Source organism: Xenopus tropicalis, chromosome 5 (assembly GCF_000004195.4).
Source record: "Xenopus tropicalis strain Nigerian chromosome 5, UCB_Xtro_10.0, whole genome shotgun sequence".
Classification (NCBI taxonomy): Eukaryota; Metazoa; Chordata; class Amphibia; order Anura; family Pipidae; genus Xenopus; species Xenopus tropicalis.
In genome coordinates, this window is record NC_030681.2 from 140,557,495 (window position 1) to 140,578,853 (window position 21,359).

At 41.7% G+C, this 21,359-nt stretch overlaps 1 protein-coding gene across 1 annotated transcript in view; it reads right to left on the minus strand.

Moving 5' to 3' along the window:
* nbas (NBAS subunit of NRZ tethering complex) overlaps positions 1-21,359 on the minus strand; it is a 425,480-nt gene that overhangs the window by 351,967 nt on the left and 52,154 nt on the right. The window contains exons 13-21 of the mRNA XM_002941372.4: positions 17,569-17,632; positions 16,093-16,286; positions 10,814-11,071; positions 10,455-10,580; positions 9,874-10,025; positions 6,429-6,566; positions 4,781-4,859; positions 2,723-2,827; positions 768-901 (exon numbers count right to left, since the gene is read on the minus strand). Coding sequence (XP_002941418.3) covers positions 768-901; positions 2,723-2,827; positions 4,781-4,859; positions 6,429-6,566; positions 9,874-10,025; positions 10,455-10,580; positions 10,814-11,071; positions 16,093-16,286; positions 17,569-17,632 — 1,250 coding nt within the window. The remainder of the gene's footprint in view (positions 1-767; positions 902-2,722; positions 2,828-4,780; positions 4,860-6,428; positions 6,567-9,873; positions 10,026-10,454; positions 10,581-10,813; positions 11,072-16,092; positions 16,287-17,568; positions 17,633-21,359) is intronic.

The window sequence follows — 21,359 nt, forward strand, 5'->3', positions numbered from 1 at the left end:
CATGTGACTGAAAGACATCATGGGGCAGTTTTGGTTCCTTCTCCACAGGGTGAATTATACCAGAGGTGAAATTATCCCATCAGCCTCAGGTCTACTGAAGCTACGGATTCCTTTCAAGTGCAGACATTGAAAGAGAGTTCCAGTCTGGCTTGATCAACACAGAGAAAAACGTTTTTTGGTTGAAAGATCAGTTTTGGGCCTTCATAGCAGCTGTATGGCCTACCTGTATTCTGCAACACTTTCCAAACCCATCATATCCTTATGAACCTTACAAACAGGATCTAGTACTATATGACAACGCAATCAAGGCAAATATCCAAGAAAATGTATAGTGATTGTCTGTGGAATGCTATGCACCCCCAAATATCTATACCAATGGCACAGCTCTACCCCATTAAGAGCAAGTAAGGAGCCTATACATGGGTAGTGAGATATGTCTTGCTTATGTACCCTGAGATCAAATCTTTTCATTATTAAGCCATATAATGAAGATATAGAAAGATATACATGGTACTTTTCTTTTTTAAGTCTAAACACCACTTTGCAGTAGAAGAAAAAGTTAACAAAAAGACAAGTAGAAGGTCAATCCTGGGAGGTTGCCAAGAAGTCAAAATGCAAATAAAACCTTCAATTTAATGTCCTTCCACTCTTGTTCCCCAACATTCACAGCTAGCCCACTGCTGTCATATTACAAAATATTATAAGCTGTCTCTTCAACCCCCAGAAAGAGTTAATCATTGTCTTAATCTTTCATAGTATAATCTTACCAAGCCGGTAGCAGGGTGTCATATTCGTGGGGGGAGGTAGTCTCTGGAAAGTTGGACAGAATGGCCAAGGTATGAGGTAGCAGGTCAGATCCATGGTAAGTAAATAGAATTTCCAAGGCTTGCACATTACTTTCCTGTAAAAAAACAAAGACTTGAGTTACATGAAGAGCCCAGACAGAGAAACTTCCAGATGTATCTACCCAACAGCCCCTGGTCCATTTTAGTATAATATAGACATTAATATTCTAGGACTGCAATCTGCAATTGTTTTTTTTGTTTAATTACTAAGCTTTCTGCTCAGCAGCTCTTCGTTGTGGAATTTAGAAGCTATCTGGTTGCTAGGGTTTGCTATACCCTAGCAACCAGGTAGTGGTTGGAATCAGAGACTGTATGATGAATAGTGGAGGCCTGGGATAGAAAAATGAGTAATAAAAGGTAGCTTCACTAAGCAACAGTTTTTTCTGCTGTGGGGGGATAGAAAATGGCTGAGGAAAAAGACCAATAGTTGAAAAACTAAAATGAAGACAAAATGAAAAGTTGTTAAAGGAACAGTAACGCTAAAATATGAAAGAGCTTTAAGGTAATAAATATATAATGCACTGTTGCCCTGCACTGGTAAAACTGGGGTGTTTGCTACAGTAACACTACTATAGTTTATATAAATAAGCTGCTGTGTAGCCCCGGGGGCAGCCATTCAAGCTGGAAAAAAGGAGAAAAGGCTCAGGTTACATAGCAGATAACAGATTAGCTCTGTAGAATACAATAGTGTTTTATCTGTTATCTGCTATGTGCCTGTGCCTTTTCTCCTTTGAATGGCTGCCTCCATGGCTACATAGCAGCTTATTTATATAAATTATAGTAGACTTTCTGAAGTAAACACACAACTTTTACCAGTGCAGGGCAGCAGCACATTATATTTTAGTTACTTTTATACACTTTCATTTTTTGGTGTTACTGTTCCTTTAAGAACAGATCATTCTATACCATGCTAAAAGTTAACTTAAAGGTGAACAATCCCTTTAAAGGACATGTAAACCCTACTTTTTCCTACCATGTATAAAGGTTGGGCTCATCCCCCCCACCCAAACTGCATAATTTGTACTGCATTTGTTCTGTCCGTTCGTTAGCACCATCACATTTTTCTATAGCAAACAGCAACTTTCACCAGTGGCCATTTTCTCACTAACACATAAACATGTTTCTCCAGCACAGCTATAATAAAGTTTCTATGGAAACCACTGATGCTATCTATTCATTGGCTGCTAGACTGGAAGGTGTGTTTAGTAACTTGAGATGGGAAGAACTGAGCATGCTCAGGAGCCAATAGCCAAAGTAAACTCCTGAGGGAGGGGGCCGAGTAGGATGTGGATTTCCAAGTGATTAATGGGATGCTGCAGCCTTACTTTTAACCTTTTAACACCCAGAGTGGCAGGTATTGAAAAAAACAACAAAGAGGTTGTTGACTGATTAAATTTTTTTGTGGGGGGGTTTACATGTCCTTTAATGAGGGTATATAATACATTTTCTATAAAACAATTTATACGGGAGTATTTCACATTATTTCCTAAGCTGTCTAAACTTGCCAAATAGAGGGCCTGATTGGCTAAGAATGATGGGAATGGAAGTCCAACAACAGGCACAGAATAGACATGCCAACTTTAAAGCACAATATGGAACATACAGGGCTCCGTCACTGAGCGCTGTAAGAAAAGGGCAGATGTTAGATCTGTGTGTCACTGGGCTCAGAAACGAGCGACTTCAGATCTGCTTAGAGGGGGACGACTTAATAAGCAAATTGCTATTGACAAGATCATGGCGCCATCCACAGTTCAAAGCTCAGCGAGGAGTTAACAGAGTGCATCAGATTAGGAATAAAATGATGAGAGCGGCGGGGAGAGTGGACCATTTCAATAAAGATCAATTCTGACTTCCTTGGCCTGGCTCTGTCGCATTACCCGAGCATATGTTCTCGCTGACAGCACGATATTTTGGCTCCTAAACTTCTTGAAGAACTCGGCGTCGTATCTCTCCTCAGCTGCGTGCGCTCCCCCGAGGATTTCCTTTAGGACAAAGAAGCAGATGTTTTAGAGCTCCGTCAAAATATGGTAATCGCTCCGATTATGAATGGATGACTTGAACGCATTTATCAACAGTTCAGCATGTACTAAAACTTCATGAATAGCATGGGGGGGAACTGTAGCAAAACTGTAGCTGCAGCAGGAGCAGAGAATTAAAGGGACAAAATTAAAGGGGCAGTGTACCTTCATATAAGGTACAAAGGTTGCATCCCCATACGATTCCTATGTCACTCTTGGTGGTTTCACCAACAGCTCCAGCTCTTACCTGGTGGCCAAAAGTCCCATACCCAGTGTCGGACTGGCCCACAGGGATACCAGGAAAAATCCCAGTGGGCCCAGGTGTCAGTGGGCCCTCCTGCTTCTAACCATTTGGCCTAATTCATGGTCATTTACATTTCTCTATGAGAACAAATTGACCAAATATAAAGAATAGATTATGGTAAGTAAATATAAAAAAACTAGGAAAATATAGAGGTTGAGTGAAAAGTGGATGAAAAATAGTTTGAAAAGTGGGTCCACGGTCTAAGGTTTTCTGGTGGGCCCCTGGCATCCCAGTCTGACACTGCCCATACCATTTTGAACCGCCTATGCAGGCAGCCTTTCACTATAATGGCCCTATCAGGGTGAAATCTGCTCTATGTGTACAAACACTAGTATACAACTGACCAAGTCAGCAGCTTATCACCCCATGTATGATCCCTGGGATAGGCCTACACAACCAATATTTGGCCGAAAATCACCCAGATGTGATAAAACAGGCTTACAAATTCCTTTGGGGCTGAGAAGCGCAACAGCAGCTTGATGTGATCCTCAACCTGATGGCCTAGTGTGATTTAATCGTTTGGACAAAAGTGGGCATATCAGGGAAAGATCTTTCAGTGCATGATTATCTTTACAGTCAGCCCCTTATTGGCCCTTTTATGGTGTGACAGCCAGTGGGTTAAAAAATCCCATCAGACAAGGACCACATCAGTGTGTTGATGTAGACTTTGTTGATGCAGACTTTGACCAAGGGGTATCCATAGTCCCACAATATCATCCTGCTGGCCCTGTAGGTTTATTTGGCTCAGTGTAAGAGCAAAGATCTGCTCGTTTGGGGACCTCACCAAATGAGTGGATCCTTGAGTGAAGTAATGGGTTTTTTTATCCATGGTACTCACAGACGTACCCCAGGCTGGTGCAGTTTTCACTGTACAGGAGCACCAGTCCTTGGGGGAACCTAATATTTGGCATCCCCCCCAGTGATTAATAAATGGTGCTTACCTACTTCCTGTGTCAGGGGAGCATATTTACCAACTGAGGGAAAGGGTGCAAACAGCTTTGTTTTTGGACATGTGTGCCCTACCCTGCACTTTGCTAAATGGTTGCAGGTACCTGTGCTTCAAAATAAAATGTAGAGCCCTGCATAAATACAGTGCTGCCTGTATTTAGTGGTACTGTATTCAGGAGCAGTGTGGTGCTCCCCCTAGGGCCACTTAACCTTACACTGCAGCCAATAAATATACTGTGAAGAATGATAATATGTGTACTAAAACTCAATGAAACATGGGGAAAAGAATGGCAATGCTGAAACAACTACCTTCAAAATAAAAAAAAAATACAGAAAAAAATCTATATACAAACCACACTAATAGAAGTAAGTAAGCTGGATGGAGAGGGCATAATGAACATTAGATACAAGAGCTTTATTAAAACATAAGGTATTCACATGCCTCATGCTGCTTGCATTGCCTTAAGAGTAAAAACGAGAGATATTAGCCTTCACTTAAAGAATTATGTGCAGAGATGTGCAAACAGCTCCTTTATAGCCCAGTGGCCAACTGGAGTTCTTACATCAACACAATTTAGTTGCACAACTCAACAACATCAAGCAGACAATGTTGCTGATCCAAGAGCAGGCTTGCAATTAAAGTGCCGGAAACACATAAGGCTCACCTCGTAGGTTGACAGACGATCTAGATAGGTTAACAACTTGAGTCTACAGCGGCATAATTCTTTTTGCTCCAGGGTTAAGCTGGAATAAATGAGAGCAAATTCAGATGCAACAATGGCTTTATAAATAGATCTAAGGTGACAGATGTGATGAAGTATTGGTGTTAATCTATTCTATTCATCTCAGGATGCAGAGGGAACATTGTAAATGGTGTTAATATTGCCATAAATGTTTTCTATGCAAACCACCCCCGCCCTCCAGAGATGTACTGAAAGCAAAGTGGCCACTAAAAAAATCAGGATGAGAATGGAGAAGCCAGTACGAGTGTGTTAGGTGAAGCTATGGAAACCACACAGACTCACACAATCATGCACACACATTAAGATCCACTTGTTTTGTGAAGTCAGCAGAAAAAAGATGGGGGGCTACTGGAGGCAACTCTGGGGACATAGATCTTCCCTGCTAAAGGGCTGGGGTTGCCTTGGGCTGGTATAGAAGCCCAAAATATAATGTACAGCATTCTACTTCCATAGTTATATTTTGGTTCTCCTTTACAGTACAGGTATGGGATCCCTTATCCTGAAACCCGTTATCCAGAAAGCTCCGAATTACGGAAAGCCCATCTCCCATAGACTCCATTTTAATTAAATAATTCAGAATTTTAAATTTGATTTACTTTTTCTCTGTAATAATAAAACAGTACCTGTACTTGATCCCAACTAAGATATAATTACCCCTTATTGGGGGCAGAACAGCCCTATTGGGTTTATTTAATGGTTAAATTATTCCCTTTTCTCCGTAATAATAAAACAGTACCTGTACTTGATCCCAACTAAGATATAATTACCCCTTATTGGGAGCAGAACAGCCCTATTGGGTTTATTTAATGGTTAAATGATTCCATTTTCTCTGTAATAATAAAACAGTACCTGTACTGGATACCAACTAAGATATAATTACTCCTTATTGGGGGCAGAACAGCCCTATTGGGTTTATTTAATGGTTAAATGATTCCCTTTTCTCTGTAATAATAAAACAGTACCTGTACTTGATCCCAACTAAGATATAATTACCCCTTATTGGGGGCAGAACAGCCCTATTGGGTTTATTTCATGGTTAAATGATTCCCTTTTCTCTGTAATAATAAAACAGTACCTGTACTTGATCCCAACTAAGATATAATTACCCCTTATTGGGGGCAGAACAGGCCTATTGGGTTTATTTAATGGTTAAATGATTCCCTTTTCTCTGTAATAATAAAACAGTACCTGTACTTGATCCCAACTAAGATATAATTACCCCTTATTGGGGGCAGAACAGCCCTATTGGGTTTATTTAATGGTTAAATGATTCCCTTTTCTCTGTAATAATAAAACAGTACCTTGTGATTAATCCCAACTAAAATATAAATAATCCTTATTGGATGCAAAATAATCCTATGGGGTATAATTAATGTTTTATTGATTTTTTAGTAGACTTAAGGTATGGAGATCCAAATTATGGAAAGACCCCTTGTCTGGAAAACCCTTGGTCCTGAGCATTCTGGATAAAGGGTCCTATACCTGTACAAGTATGCCATTAATTAGCGAAATTTTAAAATCACATATAAGACTATAAAACATAAAAGACTATAAAATATAATCCACCCACTTTGCAAAATTCACCAGCTGAAGCAGCTGCTCTCGTTTTTCATTCTCTTTTTCTCTCCTGCTTTCTGCTTCTTCATCTGGCGACAAAAATTCTTCATAGGGGACATCATCGAGGTCCACATCTCCAGGCAAAATGAACCTATCACACAGGGAGGTGCTAGTTAGTCCTGTATATTGACTTGGCACAACAATAAATAAGCTGTGTCTACTTAATTGTTATCAATATTATCAAGATAAAAGGTTCTGTAACTTTCAACTTGCAATGCATCCCTACCCCTCCATGTCCCCTCCCCTTTTGTAAGACCATATACTTTTATAAAAGCTAGGGAAGCCCTGCAGCAGAAATATCATTATATAGTGTGGTAGAGTGACCCAACAAATGAGAGAAAAGGTGAGTTTTCCCTTCAAATTCTCCATAGTGGGAGATGTAATCTTTAAGGGAGAGGATGATAAACCAAGAAGGTTTGCTCTGTTTAAAAGGTTGTGCTGTCTGGCTCTGAAAGCTATAGGGTTCTGGAAGGAACAAACGTATCAGGCGATCCATTCCAGTAGTCCAGCTCACCTATTCGAGCTTACTTTCCACAGAAAGGCTGTCCTGTGGAAAAGGTATTTAATTGTATATAGGCAGGTGTGAGACAGGCTCTCTCAGAGCAGGGAACAGAGCAGGGAGGAGACCTCTCTGTGTTAGGACTCCAAGAGGGGCTGGGGGTGCTGTCTGCCACTGCCAGAAACAGAGGGAGCCCAGAATTGAGAAAGCTGCCAAGAGACTGAGGATCTAAGGAGCTGAAAGGAAAGCCAGGAGGCTGAGCTAATCCCCCAGAAGGGTTGTGAGTACAGGGGGGACCCCAACATTTGTGTTTTCTTACTGGTAGTCCACAAGGGGCCCAGGTTAGTGAGGGAACTAATTTAATGTCTATGAAGATTTTCATTCATCCAGGTCATGGTATATCTAGTATAAATAAATTTAAAGCAACTGGACTTGTTTGGTAATCATTGAAGACGTTTCACTACTCATCCGAGCAGCTTGTCAAGGGACACTCCTTTGAAAACAGCAACGTCCAAATTTTGGACAAAGAAGACCGCTGGTTTGAAAGAGGTGTAAAAGAGGCCATTCATGTCAAAGTGGAGAAACCATCCCTTAACAGAGGCGGGGGACTTCGACACCATCTGTCTGCTACATACAATGCTGTTCTAACATCTGTACCCCGGCAGTTTCCGAACTCTTCACACATCCATTCATGCAACTCCAAAAAGTAACACCTGTTTGAAGAGTTGCATGATACTTTGGTAATCCTTTCAAAGTAACTCCACAGCATTCACACCTCTGTGAGTTTCAGATGTCACCTTTCTGAAGAGTTACAAAGTGCCATTGTGATTGGATTAGTGGAAGAGTATATATGCTGAGGACTTCCCATACCAGTCAGTTGAACTGAAGAAGCTGCTCGGATGAGTAGTGAAACGTCTTCAATGATTACCAAACAAGTCCAGTTGCTTTAGATTTATTTATACTAGATGAACTAATCTAATGTGTGAAGGTAGTGCCCAGAGGGCAGGATTTATTTTTATGATTTGTATGCTGCAATGGGCACCCCTGTGTAAATAAACTGCCTTAAAGCCAAGAAAGTGTCTGTCCTGGATCCCGCTAGTTTACAATAGTCATCTGAATATTTGCATTAGACAAATAAAAGAGAAGAGGGTTAACTTCCATGATATAATTGTAACAGCAATACAAGCAGTACTTGGGCGTCCCTTTAACAGGTATATTATATTGCAGCTGAAAGCACTGCAGAGCGACAGCACTTGGCTTCTACACCCGGACACAGACTTTCAGCTAAAGAGCAGCTGCATATATTATGCATTAAACCCTCACTTAAAGTGGTTATCAAAAAGCATCAGGGGAGGCTGTTGGGAAAGGGCCTACTGTAATGATAATCCATCGCTCAGATTCAAAGACCTCAACAGGCTTATTATTACACATTTTAGGCAAGTGCACTAATTACCATACCCATCAGATAGGATAAAGATAATGAGAAGGGGCGAGACTAATGATGGGCAAATTAATATATGCATGCATTAAGATGTTAAGGGAGAATGTGCTTCATGGTAGGGATTAAGGCTGCGGATAACTAATGCAAAGACATGTTTCACAAGCAAAGCTGTCTTCTGCTGTATAAAGGTATGATAATGTGCAAGAGCTGCTGCCGGCTATACACTGGCATTGCATCATGGGAGAAACACGACTGATATTCTATAGAAGAGGGTGACAACCTTGCACGCTTATGGACGTATTTAGCAATATTTGAGGTTTTTTTTCTACTTCGAATAAACTTGCATGTAAAATATACCCAAAACTCGAAAATCTTGAATTGAAAAAATGGCTTGAATTTTGCCATGGACAACTCCCATTAACTTCTACATGTATTCGCAAGCTTTTAGATGACAAATTTGAGTTTCAGATATTTTGCACTTAATAAACATTGGGCATTCCAGTTTTTGAACCATAACTTGAATATTGGGAGCCTTAGTATAAAAAAAAACTACTGTGTTTATGTGACAAAAAGTCATGTGATTATTCAGATGCAGTTCGGCCAGGAGCTTGGATTTTGCCAAATCCCAATCCTGCTTAAAAAAAAAAAAAAGGCCAAATCTGGATTTGGTACATCCGTAAAAAAATTTGAGCTTATATCACCCCCATATAGCCTGTTGTGAGCAGCGATTGGCTCTGGGAACACTAGGATCACAGGAACTATAGAAAGCAGCTACATAAAAGCTATAAGATAGGGTTACTGAAACAATTTATGTTACAGATACACAGATATCAGGTTACTTACTATACAGATATTTCTAAGGTGTTCATATCTGCAGGGGATCCCAAAAACTGAAGTGAGTAAGATCCCCTTATGGTGCCTAGAATGTTATTCCACCCAACCACACTGCAATAATCTGCATCATGCACACCTTCCAAATGGATCTGTTTATCCAGACAGTCAGTCGATCCGATCAGTGTTCATTTAATTTTGGCTACCAGGGTGTGGGAGGGGTCTGGCCTATTTATTGAGAATAGAGGGGCAAGAAACATCTCATGCATGTAAAATCAAATGCTCAATAACTGATTTTAATGAGTTGGGGTTACAAACTATAGCAGTTAAGGTTGGGTTCCTAAATCCAATTCAATAATTGTAAGACTAGCATAAAGTATTTAGGACATTATTTCCCCTTTAACACATTTGAGCAGGGGCTACCATACTTCTGGATGAGGCGTTTACTACAGAGGGTTAAACAATAGCAGAAGGTAAATTCATCCACAGAGAGGCAGTTCCTGCTCATATTTATCAAGTTCTGTATTGTGCATGGACATTATGCATATTGTGCGTATGACATTATCAAACAAGGCAATGCAGTTAGACACCCAGTAAAGATGAACATGAAATTAATCTTTGACAAACCTTCCGCCATCTTCTCCATTGCCAATTGCTGTCAGAGCCTCCAAGTCAGTGCCCTTTAGGCCAAACATTAGCAATTCCTTTGCTGCATCCACATTTTCTGGAACCCTTTCCAAACATTCATGAAGAACCCAGGATCTCTTCTTAATTTTGCTCTGTAATTAAAAAAATGAATTACTTAATAGGAGAACATGCACAAGCATTAGAGTAACTTGCTATTCCCCAGCTGCAGCACAACCTATATTACGGTTAATCCATAGACAATCCAATGCAATTTGTATGGGTATAGGACTAGGAGCTCCCCTGCCTATGGTTTCAATTGGGAATCAATGGGAAAAATATTTACACCAGCACATGCCTGATGAAGGGGTACGCCCCCGAAACATTGCATTTTGAATAAACACGCAGGGGCTAAGCCCTGCTTGCACTTTACTTGTTGTGCTGGCTGAAATATTTTCAATTGGGAATCATCAGCTTAAGTGGGCACAAGAAATGGCACTATGTAAGGGGATCTCTCAGGACTAGGAAAGGTTACGACTAATAACCTATTGTTGTACTGTAACAGGTTTTCCATCTCAACTCACCAGATAATCTTGGATGGTGGCAACGTTGACTGCTGACTTTCTCCACTGCCGCTGATAAACAAGGTCAGTGTCAAGTCCGTAGGCTTGAGCCAATGACAAAGCCTCACCATATTCTTCATTATCAATCTACAAAATAGAAGTAAATGACTAATTTCATAACAAAATCATCACAACTTGAATATATGTATCAATGAAGGAGCATTTCATGGATCAAACATTCATACCGATAGGCAGCCAACAGTTCATGTTCTATGAGTGTTTCATACGACATGCCAACACAGAACAGTAAGGGTTTAATATACTGTACCCTCTTTGTATGAGTATGAGGAATAGACATGTGGCCACATTTGCCTACTCACCTTTCGCTGATAGAGCTCTTCGGGAGTGGTAGACCTTAAACTCACAAGTCGGTAGTTTTTGGTAATTGTGCGAGGGCGTTTACGCTGAGGGGCGAACCTTTCCATTTCTGTCACAAAGTAAAGTCCTTGTTTTATGTATGCAAAGTATCGGGCCTTGGCCGACATCTCTTCATCACAATCAGAATCATCATCCCCATCCTCATCTTCACCAGCTCTGCTTTCTAATCGGTTCCTCTTTGGTGCAAGCTTTACTTCACACTGAATGTTAAGGAGATAATGTTAAATTATAAAGCTGTACAAAGATACTCATTCATAAACCTACCTATAATCATACAGCCACAGTCCCTTCCCAGAGGCTATTATCCCCCCACTGCTACTATAGGCACCATCTCTCCCTACTATACCTGCTATCCCACAGCCCCAGTCCCTTCCCAGAGGCTATTATCCCCCCACTGCTACTATAGGCACAATCTCTCCCTACTATACTTGCTATCCCACAGCCCCAGTCCCTTCCCAGAGGCTATTATCCCACTGCTACTATAGGCACCATCTCTCCCTACTATACCTGCTATCCCACAGCCCCAGTCCCTTCCCAGAGGCTATTATCCCACTGCTACTATAGGCACCATCTCTCCCTACTATACATGCTATCCCACAGCCCCAGTCCCTTCCCAGAGGCTATTATCCCCCCACTGCTACTATAGGCACCATCTCTCCCTACTATACCTGCTATCCCACAGCCCCAGTCCCTTCCCAGAGGCTATTATCCCCCCACTGCTACTATAGGCACCATCTCTCCCTACTATACTTGCTATCCCACAGCCCCAGTCCCTTCCCAGAGGCTATTATCCCACTGCTACTATAGGCACCATCTCTCCCTACTATACCTGCTATCCCACAGCCCCAGTCCCTTCCCAGAGGCTATTATCCCCCCACTGCTACTATAGACACCATCTCTCCCTACTATACCTGCTATCCCACAGCCCCAGTCCCTTCCCAGAGGCTATTATCCCACTGCTACTATAGGCACCATCTCTCCCTACTATACCTGCTATCCCACAGCCCCAGTCCCTTCCCAGAGGCTATTATCCCCCCACTGCTACTATAGGCACCATCTCTCCCTACTATACCTGCTATGCCACAGCCACAGTCCCTTCCCAGGGGCTATTATCCCACTATTACTATAGACACAATCTCTCCCAATAATTTATTTATGAATAATTTATGACGACGATCACCTCACTTACTCACTTAGGGCTAATTAGGGACACTGCTAAGTTTAGTGTTAACAAGAAAGATTTACAAGGAATTGCCCTTGACTGCTTGATTGACTGGAGCCCACTAGGTTCTGGGCCCATTGGAGATCCTTTGACAGGCCAGTCCAAGCCTGGGTGCAATTGGCATAGAGAAAAGTAGAATCCAGATAATTAAAACAACTGCACTGGAAGAGAAATCTCGGTACTGGTACATTCATGTCAGCACCATAAGTTCTATAAACTCTATAGTTCCTATAACAAGTATTCCTCCCCCATTTAATAAAAGAGAATATAAAGGCTTGAATTGAAAAGCTTCGGATGATCAACTCAGATAACATTAAAAAGCAATTACGCACACTCGACAAAATGAAGAGGATGCCAGTTTTGATGATAGCCTGGCATTATCAGTAATGACTCTGTATATTATGCCAACCCACAGCTCCCTAAGTGCGCTTACTTTATTGCCATTCTGCAAACACTTTCTTTACTTAAATATCTAATAAAAAGGACACCTTAAGGGTGAGGACTGGTAATTACCATTATGGTATCATTGCACATTCCAGAATAATTGCACCAAATCTTTGCACCGGATGGGGGAGGCACAAAGATTCAGGGGAGCGGGAAATAGCTCACTTAAATACCATGTAAGGGGCAGTACTGGGACATCAACTTGGGCACCCCTCACTTGCGCACCATTCACTATGTACAAGAGCGGACACCTGTGGAAGTGCAACACAAAGGGGAAGATTTATCAAAGTGTAACATTAGAGCTCTCTACTAGCAATGAGCAAAATTTTTCACCAGGCATGGATTCGCTGCGAATTTCCATGTTTCACCATTGGAGCGAAAAAAATTTGGCTTGCGGCAAAAAAAAAAAGTCACACACAGCAAAACAGAAAAAACAAATGGTGCGTGTCTAAAAAGTCAAGCGATAGCAGTGTTTTGTAAATTTTTTGCTGTTTCGCTAAATTTTTCACAGTTGCGAAAGTTTTTTCACAGTTTCGGAAATTTTTCAGCAAAGCAAAACAGGACAGATTCGCTCATCACTACTCTCTACAAAAAACCCCACCAACTTTCTATTCATTCCAAAGGCATTTTTAGAAGTACATTTATCATTGGGTGAAAGTTACCATTTTTTAAATGCACTTCTGCTCTGTAGTGAGCTCTAATTCCACACTTTGATAAATCTGCCCCAAAGTGATTGCCCTGTATTTGCAGCTCTTAAGCTTGCCATACACGTTACAATTACGATCTTACCTGCGACCATTGGTCGAAGGAAAGATTGTTCGTACCCTCCATTGACGTTCAGGGCTGGATCGTCAGATATGGAGGTAGAACTATGACGATTCAGCCCTAAATGCAGCTTTTGCTCAGGCGCCTTCAACGGCACCCAATCAAAATATTTTGTCCCACCCAATCGACAAGACAACTGATATCAGTTGCCTCGTTGATCGGTGTGTGTATGGCCAGCTTTAGTATAGGTCAACTTTGCGTCTGATAATTAGGAGAGTGCAGGTAGGTGCCAGCATTAGAGAGAGAGCCTGGTGTGCTCTTTCTATGCTGCTGGGTCTATAGCAAACCACTTGATTTTTTAGGGGGAGACCACAAAAAATAAAATATTCCATTGCAGTGGTGCCATAAAAGACAGTGTTGCCCACTGTAAAGTACAGCCTTTTTCCAAAGGGTACAGAATGTGCCATGTGTCTATAAGTCGTTTTTTTTTTTGTTTTGAAAAAATGGGTTGGGGGGAACACTAGTCCAATGTGGTCACCAGAATAGTCCAATGTTGGGTCCAGGGGGGATTAAAATCCCTTCCTACGATCAAAGTTCCTGATGTAAAGGTGTAAAGTCTGTCAGTTGAAAGTTTTTTTTTAATCAGTTCAGGAAGGTTTAGATTAGAAAAATATATCACAACCCAAAAAGTGCCTTTTACAAAAACTGTTGTGGCCATTAAGTGTCACACTTTTTTTTTTATTTGTCACAGGCAATTAAAAATGACCCTTGAAGGGTTGAGGCCTGCTGTAATAAACTTTTAAATACCGTTTATTTAAATATGCAACAGGAATTTCCTCTCAATTAAATGTGATCAGGTTTAAAAGCTTCCAATGTAGCAGGATCCCAACAGCAAAGCATCAGCAGTGGGTCTCAATGATATAACGCTGGCAGCGTCTGGGCTCCTCGGTCCTGCAGTTACAATTAGTGCCCTAAATCCGATCTTCCTGCGTTTGCTCTTGAAAGTAATCCTTTCATTAAGAAATGACTGAAAATAATAATAATGGAAAAATATATAAACCCTACTCTGATATCTATAAACTGGATTCCCATGTAGTAACAAAGATCCTATCCCAAAGCTTATCCTCATTTGTTTTATATTGGATATGAAGAGATTTTTGTCCCCCGGCTTTTCCCATTGCACGGGCACAGAAATGGCAGCACTGGGTGAGTGACAGCTTTCCTACTGTTCATGGAAACGAATTTGTTATTTCTATTCCAATGTTAATGATCTGGAAAAAGGGTCGTAGGTGTTAAAGCACAATTCCTTTAGAAATGCAACCCTCCCCGTGTTGAAAAACCCCAGCAGCACTCGACCTGCGATACAGGAATATTCAATCGGCAGGAATAATACACAGTGGTGCCACTAAAGTGTTAATTACAGCATAATAAGAAGTTGTACAACACAAACTGGGCAGTGTGCCATCAGCTTTATATCAAGACAATTACAGAGGGTCACACATAATAAATCAGATGAATAACAATGCTTCCCTGGCCTAGGGGGATATTAATGCTAAAGTTAGCTTACCAATATCACAATGTTCAGAGCTTTGGTGCTAGCTAAATGTAATTATTAACATAGTTACATATAATGATACCGGATGGGGGAAAGATGATAAAGCCTTACTAAATGCCAACATGGGGAGTATTAACAGAAGCTAATAACCCATAGGCAGGCACGGATTTATGACAAGGCCACAGACGCCCGGGCCTAGGGCGGCAGAAATTTAGGGGCGGCATGCTGGCTAGCAGCAACTGAATTTTTTTCACGTTCGGAGCAGTGGGGTCTAAGCACACTGAAGTTTTCTACATGTCCTGTCCCCAGTACTCCAAGTGTGAGTTAAATGGATGTGCTAGACAAATCTCCCTGTTCGCGGGCGACTAATCTCCCCGAGTTGACATCCGAGAGCCATCAGTTGCCATCCCACCGGCGAACATGTAAGTTGCCGGTGGGATGGCACACGCGGCGGCGCGATTTCGGCAAATCGCCAAAAATGCCTCGCGAGGCAACTTTGGCGATTTGCCAAAATCGCCTGCACAGCGAGTACCATCCCACCGGCGACTTACATGTTCGCCGGTGGGATGGTAGTTCGGGGAGATTAGTCACCCGTGACAAGGGATATTTGTCGCGGGCGACTAATCTCCCCGTGTGCCAGAGCCCTAACTGGTCACTGAACTATCCTGCATCAGTGTATAGTACAGATATGGGATCCATTATCTGGAAACCCATTATCCAGAAAGCTCTGTATTATGGGATGGCCATCTCCCATAGACTCCATTTTAAAAAAATGATTACATTTTGTAAAACTGATTTCCTTTTTCTCTGTAATAATAAAACAGTAGCTTGTTTTTCATCCCAAATAGGACACAGTTTATCTTTATTGTAGACAAAATCCTATTCAGTTTATCTAATGTTTAAATATTTTTTAAGTTCACAACAGTATGGAGATTCAAATTATGGAGACCTATTATCTGGAAGACCCCAGGTCCTGAGCATTCTGGATAACAGGTCCCATAGCTGTAATAACCTTAAGCCGTGTATGTTTTATTAACATTATGAATCATGTGATGCGGTTAGAGTTCTGTGCCATATGATAACTATAAACCTTGAATGCAGGGAAATGTATTTGGGGAGCCTAAATGCTATGACCCACCCCCTTACAGTGAGCAGGGTTCAACCCAGTCTTGGAGCATATTATAAAGCAATGTACTTTAAACAACTTGCAGGCTCACTGTAATGTAAAGTTTTACCTCCAAGCTCAGAAAACCTCCATCGTGAGCTGCAGTAACCTGTGGCGCAGGCTCAAACCATTCACAGGATTTTCCCAGCAAGTTCTTTAATGTTTTCACAGAGGACACTGTCAAAGAACCGGAGCAGCGAGCCAAAATTACAGCATTATCCGCCCACCAATTTATATCTGTCAGCGGATAATAGGATTCTTTATCTGAGGAAAGACATCAAAAAAAGAAGTGTTGAGTAAGAAGGAAACGTAAAGTCACTATATAAAAGGTGACAGATCCTTATACCATTAGAATGCAATAAGGGAGAAAAGGGGCCCTATTTTCAAATATACCGTATTTTTCGCTGTATAAGACGCACTTTTTCTTCCCCAAAACTTGGGGGGAAAAGTTGGTACGTCTTATACGGCGAACTGTCTTCCTCTCTGTGCCGTGGCTCTCTGCCGCATCCTCGCTTTTATAAGGTTGCGCCCGTGCGTACTGACGTCACACGCACAGGGCGCAACCTTATAAAAGCACAGAAGCAGCTGGGAGCCGCGGCACAGAGAGAAGACATCACGGGAGCCGGAGGCCGGTGGGGGTAGGTTAGGGGGGAAATGGAAGGTGCTTGGGGACCCTGGGGGAAGATGAAGAATGCTGGGGGTGCCGTGGGGGAGCTGGAGGATGCTTGGAGGCCCTGGGGGACGCTAAAGGATACTTGGGGGGGGCCCTGGGGGAAGCTGAAGGTTACTTGGGGGGGCCCTGGGGGAAGCTGAAGGATACTTGGGGGGGCCCTGGGGGAAGCTGAAGGATACTTGGGGGGCCCTGGGGGAAGCTGAAGGATACTTGGGGGGGCTGGGGGAAGCTGAAGGATACTTGGGGGGGGGGGCTGGGGGAAGCTGAAGGATACTTGGGGGGGGGCCTGGGGGAAGCTGAAGGATACTTGGGGGGGCCCTGGGGGAAGCCGAAGGATGCTTGGGGGGGGCCCTGGGGGAAGCCTCATTATGTGCGAGCCCAGAGACAATTAACTTTATACAGTTGTTATAAAATATTTTACTACAGTATTTGGTTCAGAATCTTTTTTTTCTAGATTTTCCTCCTTTAAAATTGGGTGCGTCTTATATTCCAGAGCGTCTTATAGGGCGAAAAATACGGTACATTCTGATTATGAACTGGTTTCAGGGCAACACAAAAAGGACAATTGCTGGCTATTTCGGCCACCCAAATTTTACCGTGCTGATTGTCTACTGAAACAAAATAAAATTCTAAGCAAAAAAAGAAAGAAGAAGAAATGTTTGGATGGTGTAAAACTGAAGAACAGACATGTATGTTCTGGGTAAAAAACAGCATATAGAATAATATCTTTATTTCTGACACCAGTCCGAATGTAAAAAAAAAAACGAAAAAGAAAAAAAAATTGCATCCTTCAAAGAAACCAATTTTCTCCAGGGTCACCACCGCATCAAGAACTCAATACCAGCAAGGCCCCGCGCTCAAATTCTAATTTACCTTTCATCTTTTTTCTCTTTTCCACTGAAGTCCTCCAATCAGGGTTGATCTCATCATAGCCGGGCTTAAACATAAAAATAATACAATAAGTCAAATGATAGGAGTTGGGGGGGAAAAAAATACTACTCTAACTATGATGAACATCTCACTTCAGTGAAGGATACTAGATATGAAATTGTGGCCTTTAAAAGCAAATGTACTTATTTATAACTAATAGCTAGGGTTTACATCACTATATTTTCTTATAACCAGGCTGTAACATATACTGTACGCTCCTAGCATTCTGGGCACACACGCACCATTCCTTTGTATAAATACAGATATACAGAACCACAATAAAATTTTACTTTGCAGAAGCAAACCAAAAAATGTCTCCATATGGAATAAAATCAACAATAGTCATAATGGCCCTACGTTGAGAAGCAATATGGCAGCTACACATCAAATTTGAAGCGATCGGTGCACTTAATACTGATGATATTAAAGGAGAAGGGTAAATGTGATTAAATAGTGATATCTCCTAGAATCCACCAGAGAAACTGACACCTTGGACCCACTCTTACAGAAATTAGTTATAGAAAGTGCCCACTGTAAAAATTAGGATGGCATAGGCCGAGGCCCACTATGACCCTGCCCACAAATAGATCTTCTCATAGTTTGGTTGCCCAGTCCGACCCTGAAACTGAAGGCCTTGCTCATATAAAAAAAGACATACTAAGGGGCACATTTATCAAAAACTTGAATGTTCGATATTTATTAGGTGCAAAAAATCCAAAAACTCAAATGTGAAACTTTGGCATCTAGTTATGAAAAAGTCAATGGTCCTAGGAAAAATTAAGCCATTTTTTCAATTCGAGATTTTCAAGTTTTTGCTTTTTTTTTTATTTTGTAAACTCATAAATTCAAGGTGTTTGATTTTTTTTTTTATTTAAGTAAATTTTTCATATTTGGATTTTTTTGGAATAAATAAACAAACATTCAAGATTTTTTTTTGTAAAAAATTGAAATAGAAAGAAAACTCTCAAATTCCCAAACGCGAAAATTGATAAATAAGCCCAATGATGTTTAGTGCTGAAACAAGACTCACTAGGCCTGAGAGGCAAAATGAAACAAATACCAAATGGTGTATATTCAACTTCATTAATTTAGTAGCCTCCCAGAGCGCTCAGGAGTAACAAATGATGTATGAGAAAAACATATATATTACACTAATGTGTATAATAATGGGAGAGGATTATCTAAATAGCATTCATAAATGTGTCTCTACTTGCATGTTGCATGAATGTGGCTTTCAGCTGATGTTACAAATGACAAATTAGCAAAACTAAAAAAGGCAGGCAAGTCATTATGGGTAATCAGAAAATGAATGGATTTTGGGTACATGCCACATTTATCTGATAAATCTCAGGACACAAGCATAACCCAATTATGCCCCATTCATTTACAGATAGAGTCACAGATCATCAATCTTTTCGGAAGCCTAAATTACTTTACAAAGAGCCTCCAGAACAGAAATCTGCTGTATTTCCTTACACACCTTAGAGTAGACATTAGAATATTAAGCACTAAGGGATTTCATTAGCATCTTTATAGGGCAAACAAATCCTCTAGTAAACAGTTCCTTCATTTAATCCACTTGTGTCATAAAGAATTGTTATGCCAAAACCCCCCATGATCCTACATCTGCTTTGTTCTACTGGTCAGTCAGTGGACCCTATATACCCATTGTAGCCACTGGAGTTATTCTTGGATTATAAGATGTTGGCCCATTGCTGCTGTGCCCAGTGAGCTGAAGACAGCGGTAATTCCACAGCAGGCTGACTCTACAGACATATATCTTCGAGGAAGTGCGTGGCCACGAAACGTGTCAGACCTCTGTGCTGTTTAACAGATGTACAAATAAAGATGGATGCTTTTACACGTTGAATGGAGCAGTGAATTCGTTGTGAGCTGCTGATATTGATTGTTTGCTGGTGTTGTCTCCTTTAGCAACGGACTCGGGGCAGGAGCACATTTGAGCTTTGATTATACAATGAATTCAGGTATCTCTCCCTTTTTGAATTAGCAGTCTTGGGACGCAACCAAACCACACTTTACGAGCGGAGAGAGTTAAAATTAGCATCTACAAATATTATGGGGCCCATTTATCAAAGTCTGAATTTCGAACTTCTAAAAGTACGATACTAAAAATCCGTACTAAATCCGATATTTTCTGATGTGCACTAAAAGCGTGAAAATTTTGCATCGTTGACGAACGAAAATATCGTGGTATGATCCAAAGTTATGAAATTTTGGTATCCGAACGATCATAAATGGCGTGAAAACCTTTCATACTTTGAACCTTCAGTGCATGATTTCGGAAGCCTCCCATAGGACTCAATGGCACTCTGCAGCTCCAACCCGGCCCAAGGAAAGCCTCCCATAGGGCTGAATGGCAATCTGCAGCTCCAACCCGGCCCAAGGAAAGTCTCCCATAGGGCTCAATGGCACTCTGCAGCTCCAACCCGGCCCAAGGAAAGCCTCCCATAGGGCTCAACGGCACTCTGCAGCTCCAACCTGGCCCAAGGAAAGTCTCCCATAGGGCTCAATGGCACTCTGCAGCTCCAACCCGGCCCAAGGAAAGTCTCCCATAGGGCTCAATGGCACTCTGCAGCTCCAACCCGGCCCAAGGAAAGCCTCCCATAGGGCTCAATGGCACTCTGCAGCTCCAACCTGGCCCAAGGAAAGCCTCCCATAGGGCTCAAAAGCACTCTGCAGCTCCAACCTGGCCCAAGGAAAGTCTCCCATAGGGCTCAATGGCACTCTGCAGCTCCAACCCGGCCCAAGGAAAGTCTCCCATAGGGCTCAATGGCACTCTGCAGCTCCAACCCGGCCCAAGGAAAGCCTCCCATAGGGCTCAATGGCACTCTGCAGCTCCAACCCGGCCCAAGGAAAGTCTCCCATAGGGCTCAATGGCACTCTGCAGCTCCAACCTGGCCAAAGGAAAGTCTCCCATAGGGCTCAATGGCACTCTGCAGCTCCAACCTGGCCCAAGGAATATCACCATACCGAAGCTTGAATGAATCTGAAACTTTCGTACTCGTTGCAACAAATTCGATTTTGCAGAGAGAGGGGAACATACACGTCTCGTAGATCATGCCTGGCTGGAATTGAGCCTAGGACCACAGAACTGCAAGGCAGCAGCGCTAACCACAGCACAATTAAGGCCTGGTTAAACCAAACCAAGCACCCTTACATGCCCAGTTTTAGTATGCCAGCTATACTTGACTGGGAAGATTCTAAATCTTGACGCCGGAGGACTCCATAAAAATGGTGTAAAATCCAGAAAACGGTAAAATCCAGGGACATAAATTCAGTTTTTCTACTGTACATAAACTGTTTAAAATATAAATGCATTTTCCTACATATTTTAATATACAAAACTAAAATAAGAATTCACTATATTCCAGTGACAATCTAGATTTAAAGGCTTTGGGTATGACAGCTAATTCGCAAAGTCAGAATCCACCAGAGATTTGCAGTTTGCCTTTATTAGAGCTCGTAAGATAGGATTTTTATCTCAGTGAAATGTTTCTGTCATGTGGTTACACTAATACCATTACACTTAGGGAGAGCAAAAATACACACAGATCTACCCAATGTTACTTATGCAAATGAGAAGCTCCTCTACAGGGACTGGAACATTTAGCTATTTAGCATCCATTACAGCAGGGATTCCAAACCTTTTTCACTTGTGAGTAATACTCAGATGTAAAAAGTGTTGGGGAGCCACACTAGCATAAAAAATGTTT